At 37.3% G+C, this 14,499-nt stretch overlaps 1 protein-coding gene across 2 annotated transcripts in view; it reads right to left on the bottom strand.

Moving 5' to 3' along the window:
- KDM7A (lysine demethylase 7A) overlaps positions 1–14,499 on the bottom strand; it is a 90,862-nt gene that overhangs the window by 16,856 nt on the left and 59,507 nt on the right. For both annotated transcript variants that reach the window (XM_033194854.1, XM_033194855.1), the window contains exons 8-11: positions 14,038–14,125; positions 12,719–12,825; positions 5,093–5,184; positions 2,678–2,767 (exon numbers count right to left, since the gene is read on the bottom strand). In XM_033194854.1, the coding sequence (XP_033050745.1) occupies positions 2,678–2,767; positions 5,093–5,184; positions 12,719–12,825; positions 14,038–14,125 (377 nt within the window). The remainder of the gene's footprint in view (positions 1–2,677; positions 2,768–5,092; positions 5,185–12,718; positions 12,826–14,037; positions 14,126–14,499) is intronic.

Raw genomic sequence — 14,499 nt, 5'->3', positions numbered from 1 at the left:
TGACCTAGAGATGGAGTTTTGGTGTGGATGTCCTTCATGTTTGTTAGTTTTCCTTCTAACAGTCAGGACCCTCAGCTGCAGGTCTGTTGGAGTTTGCTGGAGGTCCACTCCAGACCCTGTTTGCCTGGGTATCACAAACGGAGGCTGCAGAACAGCAAATACTGCAGAACAGCAAATATTGCAGAACAGCAAATGTTGCTGCCTGATCCTTCCTCTGGAAGCTTCATCTCAGAGAGGCACCCGGCTGTATGAGGTGTCAGTCGCCCCCTACTGGGAGGTGTCTCCCAGTTAGGCTACTCTGGGGTCAGGGACCCACTTGAGGAGGCAGTGTGTCCATTCTCAGATCTCAAACTCCAAGCTGGGAGAACCACTACTCTCTTCAAAGCTGTCAGGGACGTTTATGTCTGCAGAAGTTTCTGCTGCCTTTTGTTCAGCTATTCCCTGCCCCCAGAGGTGGAGTCTACAGAGGCAGGCAGGCCTCCATGAGCTGTAGTGGGCTCCACCCAGTTTGAGCTTCCTGGCAGCTCTGTTTACCTACTCAGTCTCAGCAATGGCAGCCGCCCCTCCCCCAGCCTTGCTGCCGCCCGGCAGTTCAATCTCAGACTGCTGTGCTAGCAGTGAGCAAGACTCCGTGGGCGTGGGACCCTCTGAGCCAGGCGCAGGATATAATGTCCTCATGTGCTGTTTGCTAAGACCACTGGAAAAGCGCAGTATTAGGGTGGGAGTGTCCCGATTTCCCAGGTACCGTCTGTCATGGCTTCCTTTAGCTAGGAAAGGGAATTCCCCAACCTCTTGCACTTCCCAGGTGAGGCGATGCCCCGCCCTGCTTCGGCTCACGTTCCGTGGGCTGCACCCACTGTCCAACAAGCCCCAGTAAGATGAACCCCGTATCTCTGTTGGAAATGCAGAAATCACCCATCTTCTGCGTCACTCATGCTGGGAGCTGTAGACTGGAGCTGCTCCCATTTGGCCATCTTGGAACCCTCCCAGTCAGCATTTCCTTCTTTTATAAGGCTGAGTAGTATTCCACTGTGAGTATGTACCACACTTTATCTATTCACCTGCTGATGGACACCTGGGTTGCTTGGTCTACCTTCTGGCTACTGCGGATAATGCTGCTATCAACATTGATGCACAAATACCTGTTTGAGTCCCTGCTATCAATTCTTTTAGGTATACAGCCAGGACTTCCAACTCTTCTAAATGGTTTTCCCTCCAGTTATTTGCTTCCAAATTATAAAATGACATGTTTATATTATTTTCAGCTTCAGATATTATTGAATTCCTATCATGCAAGATGAAGTCTTAATCCTTACACATCTCTCTTAACATACACATACCTTCCATTCCTTCAATATTCAGTAAATTGGACTCAGTAAAAATTATTGATAACTCAGTGACATATAACATATTGTCATTACATTCCCTTATTCAATCACGAATTGATTCCCAAATTATCCACTAGAAGAATACAAACATTCAAACACATTTGGTGATCTAATAATTTTATATTTTTCTCTGGAGACATCCTTCCTGGATAGGATTGCCAGATAAAGTATAAGACACCCAGTTAAACTTGAATTTCAGGTCATAACAAATATGGATCCTTTCATTCTCCTGATCCATCCTGGACTGGCTGCTCTCTGGGACAGTCTAATTATTCTTCCAAGTGTATTTTACCACTTTAAATTTGTAATACTAATTTAGAGTTGATTGACATTTTCAGAGATGACACTCCCATTTATTTAACTATTGTTTTACTTCCATAAGTAAAGATTTATAGTTTTTTTTATATAGAATCACACCTTTCATAGTAAGTTTATTCTTCATTTTGGTTATCATGCATGATATTTATATATGTATAAACTTACATATATATTTAAGATCAGATATATGACTTTTGATACTAAACCAATTTAAATGTGACTACTATAACACTTTAAAAACAGAACATATTTTTCTCCTATATCTGAACACATTGAGAATTACATATTCTATCCATTGATATTAAACCAAGCATTTTAGTATTTTGTAAATGTATACCTCTTTTCATTCTCCAAACACAGCCTTAATGTAAGCTGTTAAATCATCAGCTGGCCTCCATTCCTCCACCTAATTTCCTCTCAATTTAAGCTAGACACTAACAGAACAACCTTCTTGAAGAATTACTTTACAACACCCTTTCTTAAACACCAAGAATAGCTCTTAATAAATTAAAATATCTAATCAGATTTTCTGAGCTTTTATTAAAGGGCATTTATCCAAGCATCTCCTTGCCCCACTCTACTGCTTATCATCCCTCTCTCCATCCCTAGCTTGACTCACTCACCTTACATTTCTTCTCTTGTTCTAACGATACAAACATGTATTCCTCTCTGGGTAGCTGAAATTAATTGGATCTAAAAGTTCTACTGTTTATATTCCATATTTTTTATTTTTTTAAGTATCCTAAAGTAACCTGGTAACTGTTTCCTTATTACTTCATGAGAATATAATATTACAAATTTCTCTCAAGGACTTCAGAAGCCTGAAAACCTGAGAAACCTCTAAATACTCAGCTCATTATATTTCTTCTAAGTGTGTAAGAGTTTTGAAACACTTGCAGAGTGGGGATAAATCCATTTGCTTCTCAAAGCAGATAATAACCAAGCATTTACATGACAGTTTCTACTCTTACCTCTATTGCTCGAATTACTTTAGAAAGTTCTTTAATAAGGTGTCCAGGTCTAACATTGTCTGGAATTTCAAAGGCATGTTCAGATACAAGCTGTATTTGGATTAACAAAAATAAGAAAACCAAAGTTATTTACACTTTAATATGTAAAAACAAATTTACTAAACCAATTTTTGGATTCTCTAGACTGTTACAGACATCACCAAATACTAGTAAGCCAGGTTTCAGAGTTCGTGTAGCTGGTATAATGCCTTCTAAGGAGATTCTCATTAACATACAAAATCCTCTTAGACTGTGTTAAAAACAGACTTGTCTCACAGTTAATTTTGCTTTATATTGAGTAGTAACCTTGTACTCTACTCCTCAAAGCCTACTGTAATTCTAACTACTACTACTAATTAGTAAAGTAACAAATTAAGCTTAACATTTAATTCATAATGCATAAGGATTTTTAAGGAGAACACAGACACTAAAGTAATCCTAGTTTCTCTTGGGAAGTCTAATTTGAATACATTTTTGTACTTTTTTTTCTTTTAATAGGCAAAAGTAAAATAGAAGAGATCCCATCAATAGGAAAGGGGAAGGCTGGGCACGGTGACTCACGCTTGTAATCCCAGCACTTTGGGAGGCCGAGGCTGGTGGATCACCTGAGGTCAGGAGTTCCAGACCAGCCTGGCCAACATGGTGAAATCCCATCTCTACTAAAAATACAAAAATTAGCCAGGTGTGGAATCCCAACTACTCGGGAGGCTGAGATAGGAGAATCACTTGAACCCAGGAAGCAAAGGCTGCAGTGAGCAGATTGTGCCACTGCACAACAGAGTGAGACTCCGTCTCAAAAAAAAAAAAAAAAAAAAAAGCTCTAAAGGCAATTCTGATAAAGTGATAAAGTCACAAATTTGAGAATCACACATCTAAAGCCTTCAGTAGGAAACAAATTATACAGTTTTGGCAACATATGCTTTATTTTGTTTTTATCTTGTTAAACAGTTTTAAATTTGCTTATGGCTTTCCTTGTCACCTAGACAATAAGGTCTTTCACAGTGGAGGACATGATTTTTATTTTCCTGAATACTTCCACAGTGTTGTGCTCTGGTAGATATGATGCAATGATAATACAGTGAAAAGGGAGTATAAAATTATTGGGACAGTAACCTATTAATTACTGTCTCCCAGTATTTCTTAAGAGCAAGATTTTTATTTCAAGGGGACAATCAAGAAATAAATACGGACACAGCCAGGCGCAGTGGCTCATGACTATAATCCCAGCACTTTGGGAGGCCAAGGTGGGTGGATCACCTGAGGTCAGGAGCTCAAGACCAGCCTGGCCAACATGGTGAAACCTCATTTCTACAAAAAAATACAAAAATTAGCTGGGCATGGTGGCATGTGCCTGTAGTCCCAACTACTTAGGAGGCTGAGGCAGGAGAATCACTCGAACCCAGGAGGCGGAGGCTGCAGTGAGCCGAGATCACACCACTGCACTCCAGCCTGGGCAACAGATCGAGACTCTGTTAAAAAAAAAAAAAAAAAAGAAAATATAGACATGTATTTTCATCAGCTCACATATGCATGTATCACCTATTAAAGTATTATGTGCAAAGTTCCATGGAGTTACAATAAAGATGAGAAAGACAGTCCCTGTTCAAGAGCTCACAGACTCAGTTGAAAGAAACACGAATATATTATTTTATAAACATTTGTTTTAAGCCCATAGGCACAAGAAATACAGCATGGATGCATAAGGGAAGGAAACACTAATTCTAAATGGAGATCTGGAGGTGGTGGGATTCAAATGCAGACAACTAGCTCATATTTTCATGAAAATGGAAAGCTCATGCTTGAAATCTGGACTCTCCTTTCCTTCACTTTTACATAAAGCTAGCAGAGTGGTAAAAAGCATAGGATTTGCAGTCCCAGAGATCTAAGTTTTAAGTCCTAACTTCACCAGTTCTCTTGGGCAAGTTACTTAACTCTTTGAACCCTGGCTTTCCCATATGTAGAATTGTGGTACCAATAGCACCTAGACCTCACACAGTTGGCTGTGAGGATTAAATGAGATTATGTGTATAAAGACAAAGCACAGTGCTCTCAGCACACTACAGCACAACTATAAGAGCTCAATGTTATTTATTATTATTATTCCATATCTATATGTTCATTTCTTAGTCAATTTCCTAAATATACTTTGCTTTCTTTTCCAGATCAAAGATTAAAGAAATATCTAAATACTTTATTCTCATAACAGAAACCAGTACATTTGTATATACTGAATAATAAAATGGAGGTTGCATATAAAGCATGATTTCTATTCCCTCTACTACTGGCATTCACATGTGCTGCCAAAATAGCACAAGGACTCTGTTTTCCTAATCTTGCAACATAAAACACAGTGATTTCACTGTTGAAATAACTTACTTCTTTTTTCATCCATAATTTTAAAGCAGTATGCAGTGCTTTCACTCCCTGTACTAGGTAAGTTTGAGGCTGGAAACCATCTTCTCTCAGTTCTGTAGGAATGGAAATGGGGTGAGAAAAAAAAGTTAAAATGTTCTAAAGTTAAAAGGATTAACTTCAGATTTTGAGTAACCACCAAATATAAAACTATCCAACTTCCAAATTAATAAAAAGATAAAAAAGTGAAATATGAAACGATCAATCCAAAAAGACAAGAAAGAAAAAGAAACAGAATTACATTAAGTGTAATTTACTAAATACTCCAGTTAAAAGACCATTTCACTGGATTTAATTTTTTTGTGTAGAGATGGGGTCTCAGTATTTTGCTCAGGCTGGTCTCAAACTCCTGGCTTCAAGCAGTCCTCGAGCCCTGGCCTTCCAAAGTGCTGGGATTATAGGTGTGAGCTGCTGTATCTGGCTAGATTTTTAAATAAGCTAAATATGCATACATACCATATTTAAAAATACAGAAAGGTTTCAAATAAAAGGATGGGGAAAAGATACCAAGAGTCCAAAAGAAAGGGGGTGTAACTGTCATTAACAAAGGGTTATTTCATAATGACCAAAGATTCAATTCACCAGAAAGACATATGTAATCACTTAGAATTTGTACTGAATAACACAATATGAAAATATAGAAAACAGTAACTAGACAGAACTACATGGGGAAATAACTCCACAATCACAGCGGAAGATTTTCAAATATTTCTCTTGGTAAGAGATAAAGTGAACCAAAAACAAAAAAATCAGTAGGCATATATTCAATTTGAACAATATAAAGTTGATTCAATGGCCATAAACAGAATATTGTACCCAGCAACTGCAGAATACACATTCTTTTCAAACACACACAGAACACTTACAAAAGTCAACCATATTCTAGGACCATAAACAAGTCTCATCCAAGTCCAAGATCTAAACCATATATATGTTCATAATGCAGGTAAGTTAAAGAAAGCCTCTATGTTTAGAAATTAAGAAATGCAGATATTAAAAAATAGACCAACATTTGGATCAAAGAAAAACACTGGAAATCAGACAATATGTTGGTTAAATAACGAAAACATATCAAAATGTGTTGTATACTATACATACAGGGAAATGTACAGCTTTAAATATTTATGTTAGAAGGCTGAAAATTAATGAACTGAAGACCCACAAAAAAGTTTTAATACCAAAAAAACGGATAAAAATCATAAGCAAAAATTAACAAAGCAGCAAACAGAGCCTCAAACAAGTTCTTTAAAAAAACCAACAAAATTGGCTGGGCGCGGTGGTTCAAGCCTGTAATCCCAGCACTTTGGGAGGCCGAGACGGGCGGATCACGAGGTCAGGAGATCGAGACCATCCTGGCTAACACGGTGAAACCCCGTCTCTACTAAAAATACAAAAACTAGCCGGGTGAGTTGGCGGGCGCCTGTAGTCCCAGCTACTAGGGAGGCTGAGGCAGGAGAATGGCGTAAACCTGGGAGGCGGGGCTTGCAGTGAGCTGAGATCCGGCCACTGCCCTCCAGTCCGGGCGACAGAGCGAGACTCCGTCTCAAAAAAAAAAAAAAAAAAAAAACCAACAAAATTAATATAAAGAGAAAACAGGCACGAATATCCAGTATGGAGAATAGAAATAATGTCATTACAAATGCCACAGATATTTAGTAGGTAAGAGGATAACATGAAGAACTTTATGCCAACAAATGTCAAATTTTAGATGTAATTTCTAGATATATTTTAAGAAAATAATTTATACAAATGAACTCAATAATTAGTTGGTAAACCTTTATGGTCATTTAATCACTAAAGATATTGACTCAGTAGTCAAAAATCTTCCCACAAAGAAAACTATAGACCCAGATCATCAGTGAGTTCTATTAGTCATTCAAAAAAGAAATCATTCCAACTGTACACAAACTTCTCCAGAGATCAGAAACAGAAGGAACAATCCCAACATTTTGTCTAAGGCTAGCATAACTTTTTTTTTTTTTTTGAGACGGAGTCTCGCTCTGTCGCCCGGGCTGGAGTGCAGTGGCGGGATCTCAGCTCACTGCAAGCTCCGCCTCCCGGGTTTACGCCATTCTCCTGCCTCAGCCTCCCGAGTAGCTGGGATTACAGGCGCCTGCCACCTCGCCCGGCTAGTTTTTTGTATTTTTTTTAGTAGAGACGGGGTTTCACCGTGTTAGCCAGGATGGTCTCGATCTCCTGACCTCGTGATCCGCCCGTCTCGGCCTCCCAAAGTGCTGGGATTACAGGCTTGAGCCACCGTGCCCGGCCGGCTAGCATAACTTTTATACCAAAATCTAACAAGGACAGTCTGAGAAAACAAAGCACAAGTCAATTTCACTCATGTGCCAAAATCAAACAAATACACACACATGCACACACCCATATGTAATACATAATTATATATAGAATATATAAAATATAAGCATATAGATAGAATACAAACAATATACTAACCTAATGGTATATAAAAATTATAGGTTGAGTTAATATTAGAAAATAAATTAATAGAACCACTAAATTAAAAGGTTAAAGAAGAAAAATTGTGGAGCTTTTCATATACGCAGGCAAAGTTTTTGATAAAAATTAAACTACCACTGATCATTTTTTTAAAAGAAAGGAAAAAAACAACCTCTTAGCTAGCTTAGAATAGACAAGCATTTGATAAAGGTTATCAACAAAAAGCCTACAACAAAGGTAATAATGGCGAAAGATTGAAAGCTTTCCTTCTGAGACTGAGAACAAAGACAGAGCTGCCCACCTTTGCCATTTCTATTCACTATTTCCCTGGAGGTCCTAGACAACCCGGTAAAGCAATGAAAAAAAAAAAAAGATATAAATATTAGAAAAGAAGGAACAAGACTATCATTATTCAACGCGGATGTATATGACTGTGTATTAGAGAAGCAAACAAAAGCCTCAGATAAATGATTAAAGAATAGATTTTAACAAGGTTGCTAAAATCAGTATAAAAAGTAACTGCTTCTATATTCCAGTATCACATAGTTAGTAAGTTTAACCATATGAAACTGCTAATATTTGACTATATTTGAAGTAAAAAACAGAAATGTCATGTAAGTTCAACCATATGTATATACATAGTAATGACTGATATGGTTTGGATCTGCATCCCCACCCAAATCTCATATTCAATTGTAATCCCCAAATGTTAGAGGTGGGGCCTGGTGGGAGGTGATTTGATCATGGGGCTGGATCCTTCATGAATGGTTTTGCACCATCCTCTTGTGTTGTTCTTGTGACAATTGAGTTCTTGTGAGATCTGGTTGTTTTAAAGTGTGCAGCACCTCCCCCTTCACCCTATCTTGCTCCTGTTCCCCCTTTGCCTTCCACCATAGTTATGTCTCCTGAGGCCTCCCCAGAAGCTAAGCAGATGCCAGCATCGTGCTTCCTGTAGAGCCTGAGGAACCCTGAACCAATCAAACCTCTTTTCTTTATGAATTACCCAGTCTCAGGTATTTCTTTATAGCAATGCAAGAACAGACTAATACAATGATATGTGTTTTTATAATAGCACTAACAAAAAGAACTACTTTGGAATAAATCTAGCAAGAGATATCTATGCAAAATTTTTATGAAGAAAAAATAAGAAATGCCAAAAGACATTAAAGATCTAAATACACAGAGATGTTCCATGTCATTTTTAGAAAACTCAGTATTTATGACATCAAATTTTGCCCAAATTGATCTCTAGAGTTAACACCTTCAACAACAACAACAACAACAACAAAAAAAACCTCCACGTTATTATTTACTTGTTTGGTTGCGTTTGGTAGGGTGGTGTTGGCTTGTAATAGGGTAACTCAAAAATTTATATAAAAATAAAAGGGGAAAGAAAAGCGAAGCCATACTTGAAGAAGGAGGACCTACCAGATATCAAGTCTTATCAAAGATTAATAAGATAGTGTGCTTGGTGGAGAGACAGACTGCTAGCCCACTGGAACAGAAGGGTGGGTGAGTATGTGTGTGTATGTCCCAGGATCTACACAGGTATCAACACACGATACAGGAGATGACCGGTGTTTATGAAGAACAGAAAAAGAATGGATTACTCAAAATATGGTGCTGGGACAAGTGGATATTTACACAAAAGCAAGTGAAAATATACTCCCACCATCCATTAAAAAAAAGAAAGAAAGAAAAAGAAAAAATCAATTCCAAGTGAGTTAAAGGCCTAAATGCAAAACACAAGTAAAAGCTTTTAGAAAACAAGGATCTCTGCAAGACCTAGGGATAAGAAAGAACTACTTAAACAAGGCACAGAAAGCACTAACCATAAAAAAGTTGAAAAAAATGCTATTTTACATTTAAGAAATTTTGTCCTTCAGTTAAAGAGAAAATCCAAAAGGCCATACACATATGAAAAAAACTACCCGATTCCATTAAAAATCAGGGAAATGCACATTAAAAGCACAAAGAATACTACTTTATATCCATGAGATTTGCAAAAATTATAACCTAACAATACCAAGTGTTGGCCAGAGCATAGAGCTTTGGGAACTTGCTTGTCCTGCCATGGAAATGGGAATTGGAAACAATTTGGCAGCAACTACTAAATTCTATCTATGACCTAGCAATTAGGCCTGTTTTCTGGAGCAATTCTTGCACTAGGTGACAAAGACAAGAACTTCTTAGCAGCGTCTTCCATAATTGCCAAAAACCAAAAATAACTCCAAAATGTCAAACTTGCAGATCAGTGTATGTGTATATATATATATAACATATATATATATATATCACAGTATATTCATACAACAGAATACTCTAGCAATGAAAAAGAACTACAGCCACACACAAAAACATGGATCAATCTCACAAACAATGCTAAGTAAAAGGTTACAAGAGAATACCAGTATGAATTTATTCATAGGAAGTTTACAAATGTTGAAAATTAAATTATTTTAGTTTATAACATAGGTTTGGTAAAACTGAAGAAAAGGATTATCACAAAAGTCAGGATAATGGTTATCTCTAGAAGGGAAGCAAAAAGGTGTAATGAAAAGGTAACAGAGCATTTCTAAGGTATTGGCAAGGCTGTTTTTGCTTAATTTGGGTAGTGGTTACCTGAGTAATAACAGCCTTATTCTTTACACAGTATGAACGTGTGTGTGATCTATATAATCAACTAGTTTAATAACAGAGTAAAGTAAATATAAATACACATAAACAAAAATGTTTTGAGTTTTTTAATCAAATTGCGATAATCTAAAACAAACAAAATATATTAGATGTGGTCCAAAATTCAGTTAAGTTGAAACAAAGAATTTTGCTTCTGCACAGAGGCTAATTTCCTTACACAAATCCAAACTGGTTCATTATTTTACTATCACTGACATCAAACACAGTAAAGAGTTTCAGATGATTCAACCTCATTTAACCCACCATATAAGCCTTAGAACAGTCTGAGAGCTGGCAAACAATAGGCCACAATGTAAAGTAAAAAGGTTACGGATAAAAGAACAACATAATTTGGGGTCACAAGACCACTATTCCTGTTTCCAGGATGAATGCTTAAAACGATGGCAATTGCTATAATGATCATTTCGTTTTTGCCTTGATGAGACTGGACTGAATCACTGTGATTGCCAGGTATTCTATACTGATCTGGCTAATAAAATGAAACATCTTAAAACAACCTACAAATATCCTTTTCTAATAATCCTTTTTAAAAAAGTCTTTAATGTACAGAGTCATGCTTTCAATCAGACCTCAATGTTTCTGAACTTTTGATGGCCTAACACAAAGACTAAACAGTTCTAAGACTAAGCAAATTGCTCCTATGGCTTCACGAGCAATGGCAAGATTTTGTCTTTCAGATAAAGCTCTTAAATTGTTTTAAGAAGTTAAAGAATGAGCTTCTCTTAGACATTAGTGGAAAAAAGACCACTGTGCATCACTCCAGGGGTACAGGCGTGTGTGTGTGTGTGTGTGTGTGTGTGTGTGTGTTCGTGGATAGTTTCTCCTAGCTAACCACAAGACAGGAACTTGGAGTCTTGGGACAGGAAGAGAGAAAAGAGGGGAGAAAGTACCCTGAACCAAGTATAGAATTGCCAATCTCTTAACCAGAATGTTCAATAATTGGGATTTATTTCCACAAAACGAGGAAATTTGTGTTTTTATAAGTACATAAAAGTGTTCCTGTCCGTCTAGGCTTGCACTTAAATAGGAGACTATAAACTCTATTGTCCAGTATTTTACTGAAAACTACGTATGACAACTCCACAGTCCACTGTGACATTCCTACAGCCAAGAAAAATAACTGAAAACACGGAATGCGTCGGCGATTCATGACAAGGATTCATTTCTGGAGCAAAAACTGGTCTTGTGAAGAAAGGACCTGTCCCCTTCTCATGCATGGGATTCTACCCCCATTCCACAGACCAGAAGCGCTGCCAGGACATCTCTGCGCTATGCTATGGGGGGGGGGTTTAGGGTACCATTGTTATATGAGTTTTATCATTTTAGTTCTGTACAGCCTATCTTGGGAAGTAAATTTTTGGTTATTTCTTTTCATTTTACCTTTTCTTCTTGTTTAACTTTAAAATGGAAAAAGAAGCAAATGTTCAGAATAAACTTTACTGTTTAATCTGTTTATGTCTATTCTGAGAGTTGTCAATTATAATAGTAGCACTATTTACAAACTGACTACAAAAGTTAGACAACACAAAAAGCAGACAAACTATTCTCACTAGCACAAGAGGATGAAAAGCAGAAAACAGAAGCAAGTGACATCAGTCTCCAACTTGAGTGCTCAAAGATTATTAAACCAAAATATTAAAACATCAAAGTCTGAAATTCCACCTTTTAAAAAGTGAGTTCAAATATAAAGACAAGTTCAAAAAAGGTTTTTTTTCTTCAACTACAAAATCATAACCTGAACTTTTTTTGGAGCGGGGGGGGGGGGGGGGAGACAAAGTTGCGTTCTGTCGCCATTGCATCATCTCGGCTCAATGCAACCTCAGCCTCCTGGGTTCAAGTAATTCTCCTTGCCTCAGCCTCCCAAGTAGCTGGCATTACAGGTATGCACCACCATGCCCGGCTAATTTTTGTATTTTTTTTAGTAGAGACGGGGTTTCACCATGTTGGCCAGGTTGGCCTTGAACTCCTGACCTTAGGTGATCCGCCTGCCTTGGCCTCCCAAAGTGCTGGGATTACTGAAGTGAACCATTGTGCCCAGCCTAGTTTGCTTTCTTAAAAGCAAATTTGGGGAACATATGTTAGGTAACAGTCTCTCGAAATAAACTGCATTTTTGAGAGTTAGGCACTGTTACGTGCTTGATAATGTGTGCAGGCTTCTAGAGTACTAGATGGAATGAACATTTCTAATATTACCTACATTGTTCTGATTCAGGTCTTTTATAACAAATTTTTAAGAACATAGATTGTCAGGTTATGGACTAGAGACTCTAACTTGCTAAAAAGGTTCCTGGATGGGGGAAAACCATATATTTAAAAAACAAAATAGAGTGACATCCATACTCTACTAGAAAAGGGACTCTTTCTGTAAGGTGGCTATGAGCGAACTGACAAATAATATGCATCATATCATATACAAATATGCAAATTATTAATTACCTTTCAGGGTTTCCAGCAAGTTTTTGGCTACAAACCAACATATGGCTTCAAAGAAAGGGAATTTGAAAAGATCTGGTGTTTTTAGCCTTTTCTCCATCTCATAACACCTAAATGAATTTGAAGAAATATTTAATATTAATATTAGCATTTCAAAGTTAGATAAAAGTAACCAACTTGAAAATAAGCAGGTCATGATCTATAAGACCAATGAAGTATTTTACACTTCTTAGCAACATCACATGTGGACAAGACTGAATTGTGATCTTATCCAGGTTCTGACTTTAAGGAATTTGACGGTATACTTAAGAATTGTAATGGACTTCACAGAAGATCAAGATCACACCTTTAGATTTGTATCCTAGTTTTAACAAAAGAGATTTTTACGAGGGTTCTACTACAAAAAATAAAACTGTGTGTTTCAGAAAACAGCTCCATGTATCCACAACAGTGCAATACTCACCCAAAAGTTTTATTTAGGCTCAACTAGGTATTCCAGCTCAAGACCACACTTGGCACGAATTACACAGGAGCCATCCCTCCCTCAGGGACAGCTCAGGTACAAAAAGACAAGATCCACACTTGGTAGGTGTGGGAGCTGTTTAAAGCTGCTTAGCCTTATGCCCTGTAAGAGCCACTCTCTCTTGTAATAACGCCACACACAGATGCATAGCTTCTAGGGATCTCTATGAGTGTGTCAAATTACAAGAGTTACCACATTCAGGCAAGTCCAAAGACATGGCTCCCTACTAGGTACTTCTAGTTCTCCCAGTCCTGATGCAGTTTATCAATCAGGAATCATTTTTACCATAAGCAGTGTTACCTAGTAAAAGTCAACACTCATTAGACTATCAGGGGAAGAGAGTTATGCAAAGGTCAAATTCTCATACAGGGGAGAAACAGCTATTAATCCTTTTCCTGCAGCAAAATGAAAGCAGGTGTTTCGATAGCAGTCCTGACTTAGGGTTGCTTTTTTCTAGTACCATACGTCACATCTCAGTCTGACTAGATTTTACTCATCTCCCTCATTGCAAAAATAGCCAAAGGAGAACACATACATTTTCACAAAATTTTGAAATTTGGAGTATTATCTGAGTAAGTTCCTTTTTGTTGTTGTTGCTTTAGATTTGAAATGCAAAGTATCCTCCTGGCAAAATTTTAAAATACTACTTTTGTTAAAAGCTCCTATTATTAATAATATCTCAGGGACTATTTCCATGGAATCTCAAATAAAATATGCTATTGATTTTTTTTTAAGTTAAAAAAAAAAGATTATCCTATTTTTAAAAAGGATAAAAGGTCATGTAAATGCTGACACAAACCTGAGCTGCATGCCAATGTTAAGGTTGTGCAGGAAGTTCCCCCCAAAAGCCATACAGTCCTGAGAAGTCAGCACAGCATGGATCCACCCTGAAATGGTTAAAAATATATAAAGCAGTCATTTTTCAATATGTAAACCAAACAAATAGGATATCTACCTGTGAAGTAACTCAAAATATCAGTATCAGTTTATTTCATATTTCAGTGCTAGAGAAGTTAATGTTTATTACAATACATAGATTTAATTAAATATTTAGTAAATGCCTATTATATGCTAGGCTCTATGCTGAGTTTGAGAAATAAGGTGAAGGTTTTTGTAGTTCTTAGTGTATTTGCTTCTTTCTTTTTAAAAATAGAGATGGGGTCTCAGTTTGTTGCCCAGGCTAGTCTCAAACTCCTGGCCTCAAGTGATCCTCTCACCTTGGCCTCCCAAAGTGTTGAAATTAAGGTGTGAGCCACTGTGC

The sequence above is a fragment of the Trachypithecus francoisi genome, unplaced genomic scaffold (assembly GCF_009764315.1).
Source record: "Trachypithecus francoisi isolate TF-2019V2 unplaced genomic scaffold, Tfra_2.0 Lachesis_group4, whole genome shotgun sequence".
NCBI lineage: Eukaryota > Metazoa > Chordata > Mammalia > Primates > Cercopithecidae > Trachypithecus > Trachypithecus francoisi.
The sequence above is the reverse complement of the archived record's forward strand: the minus strand, read 5'-3'. Positions and strand labels throughout refer to the sequence as shown.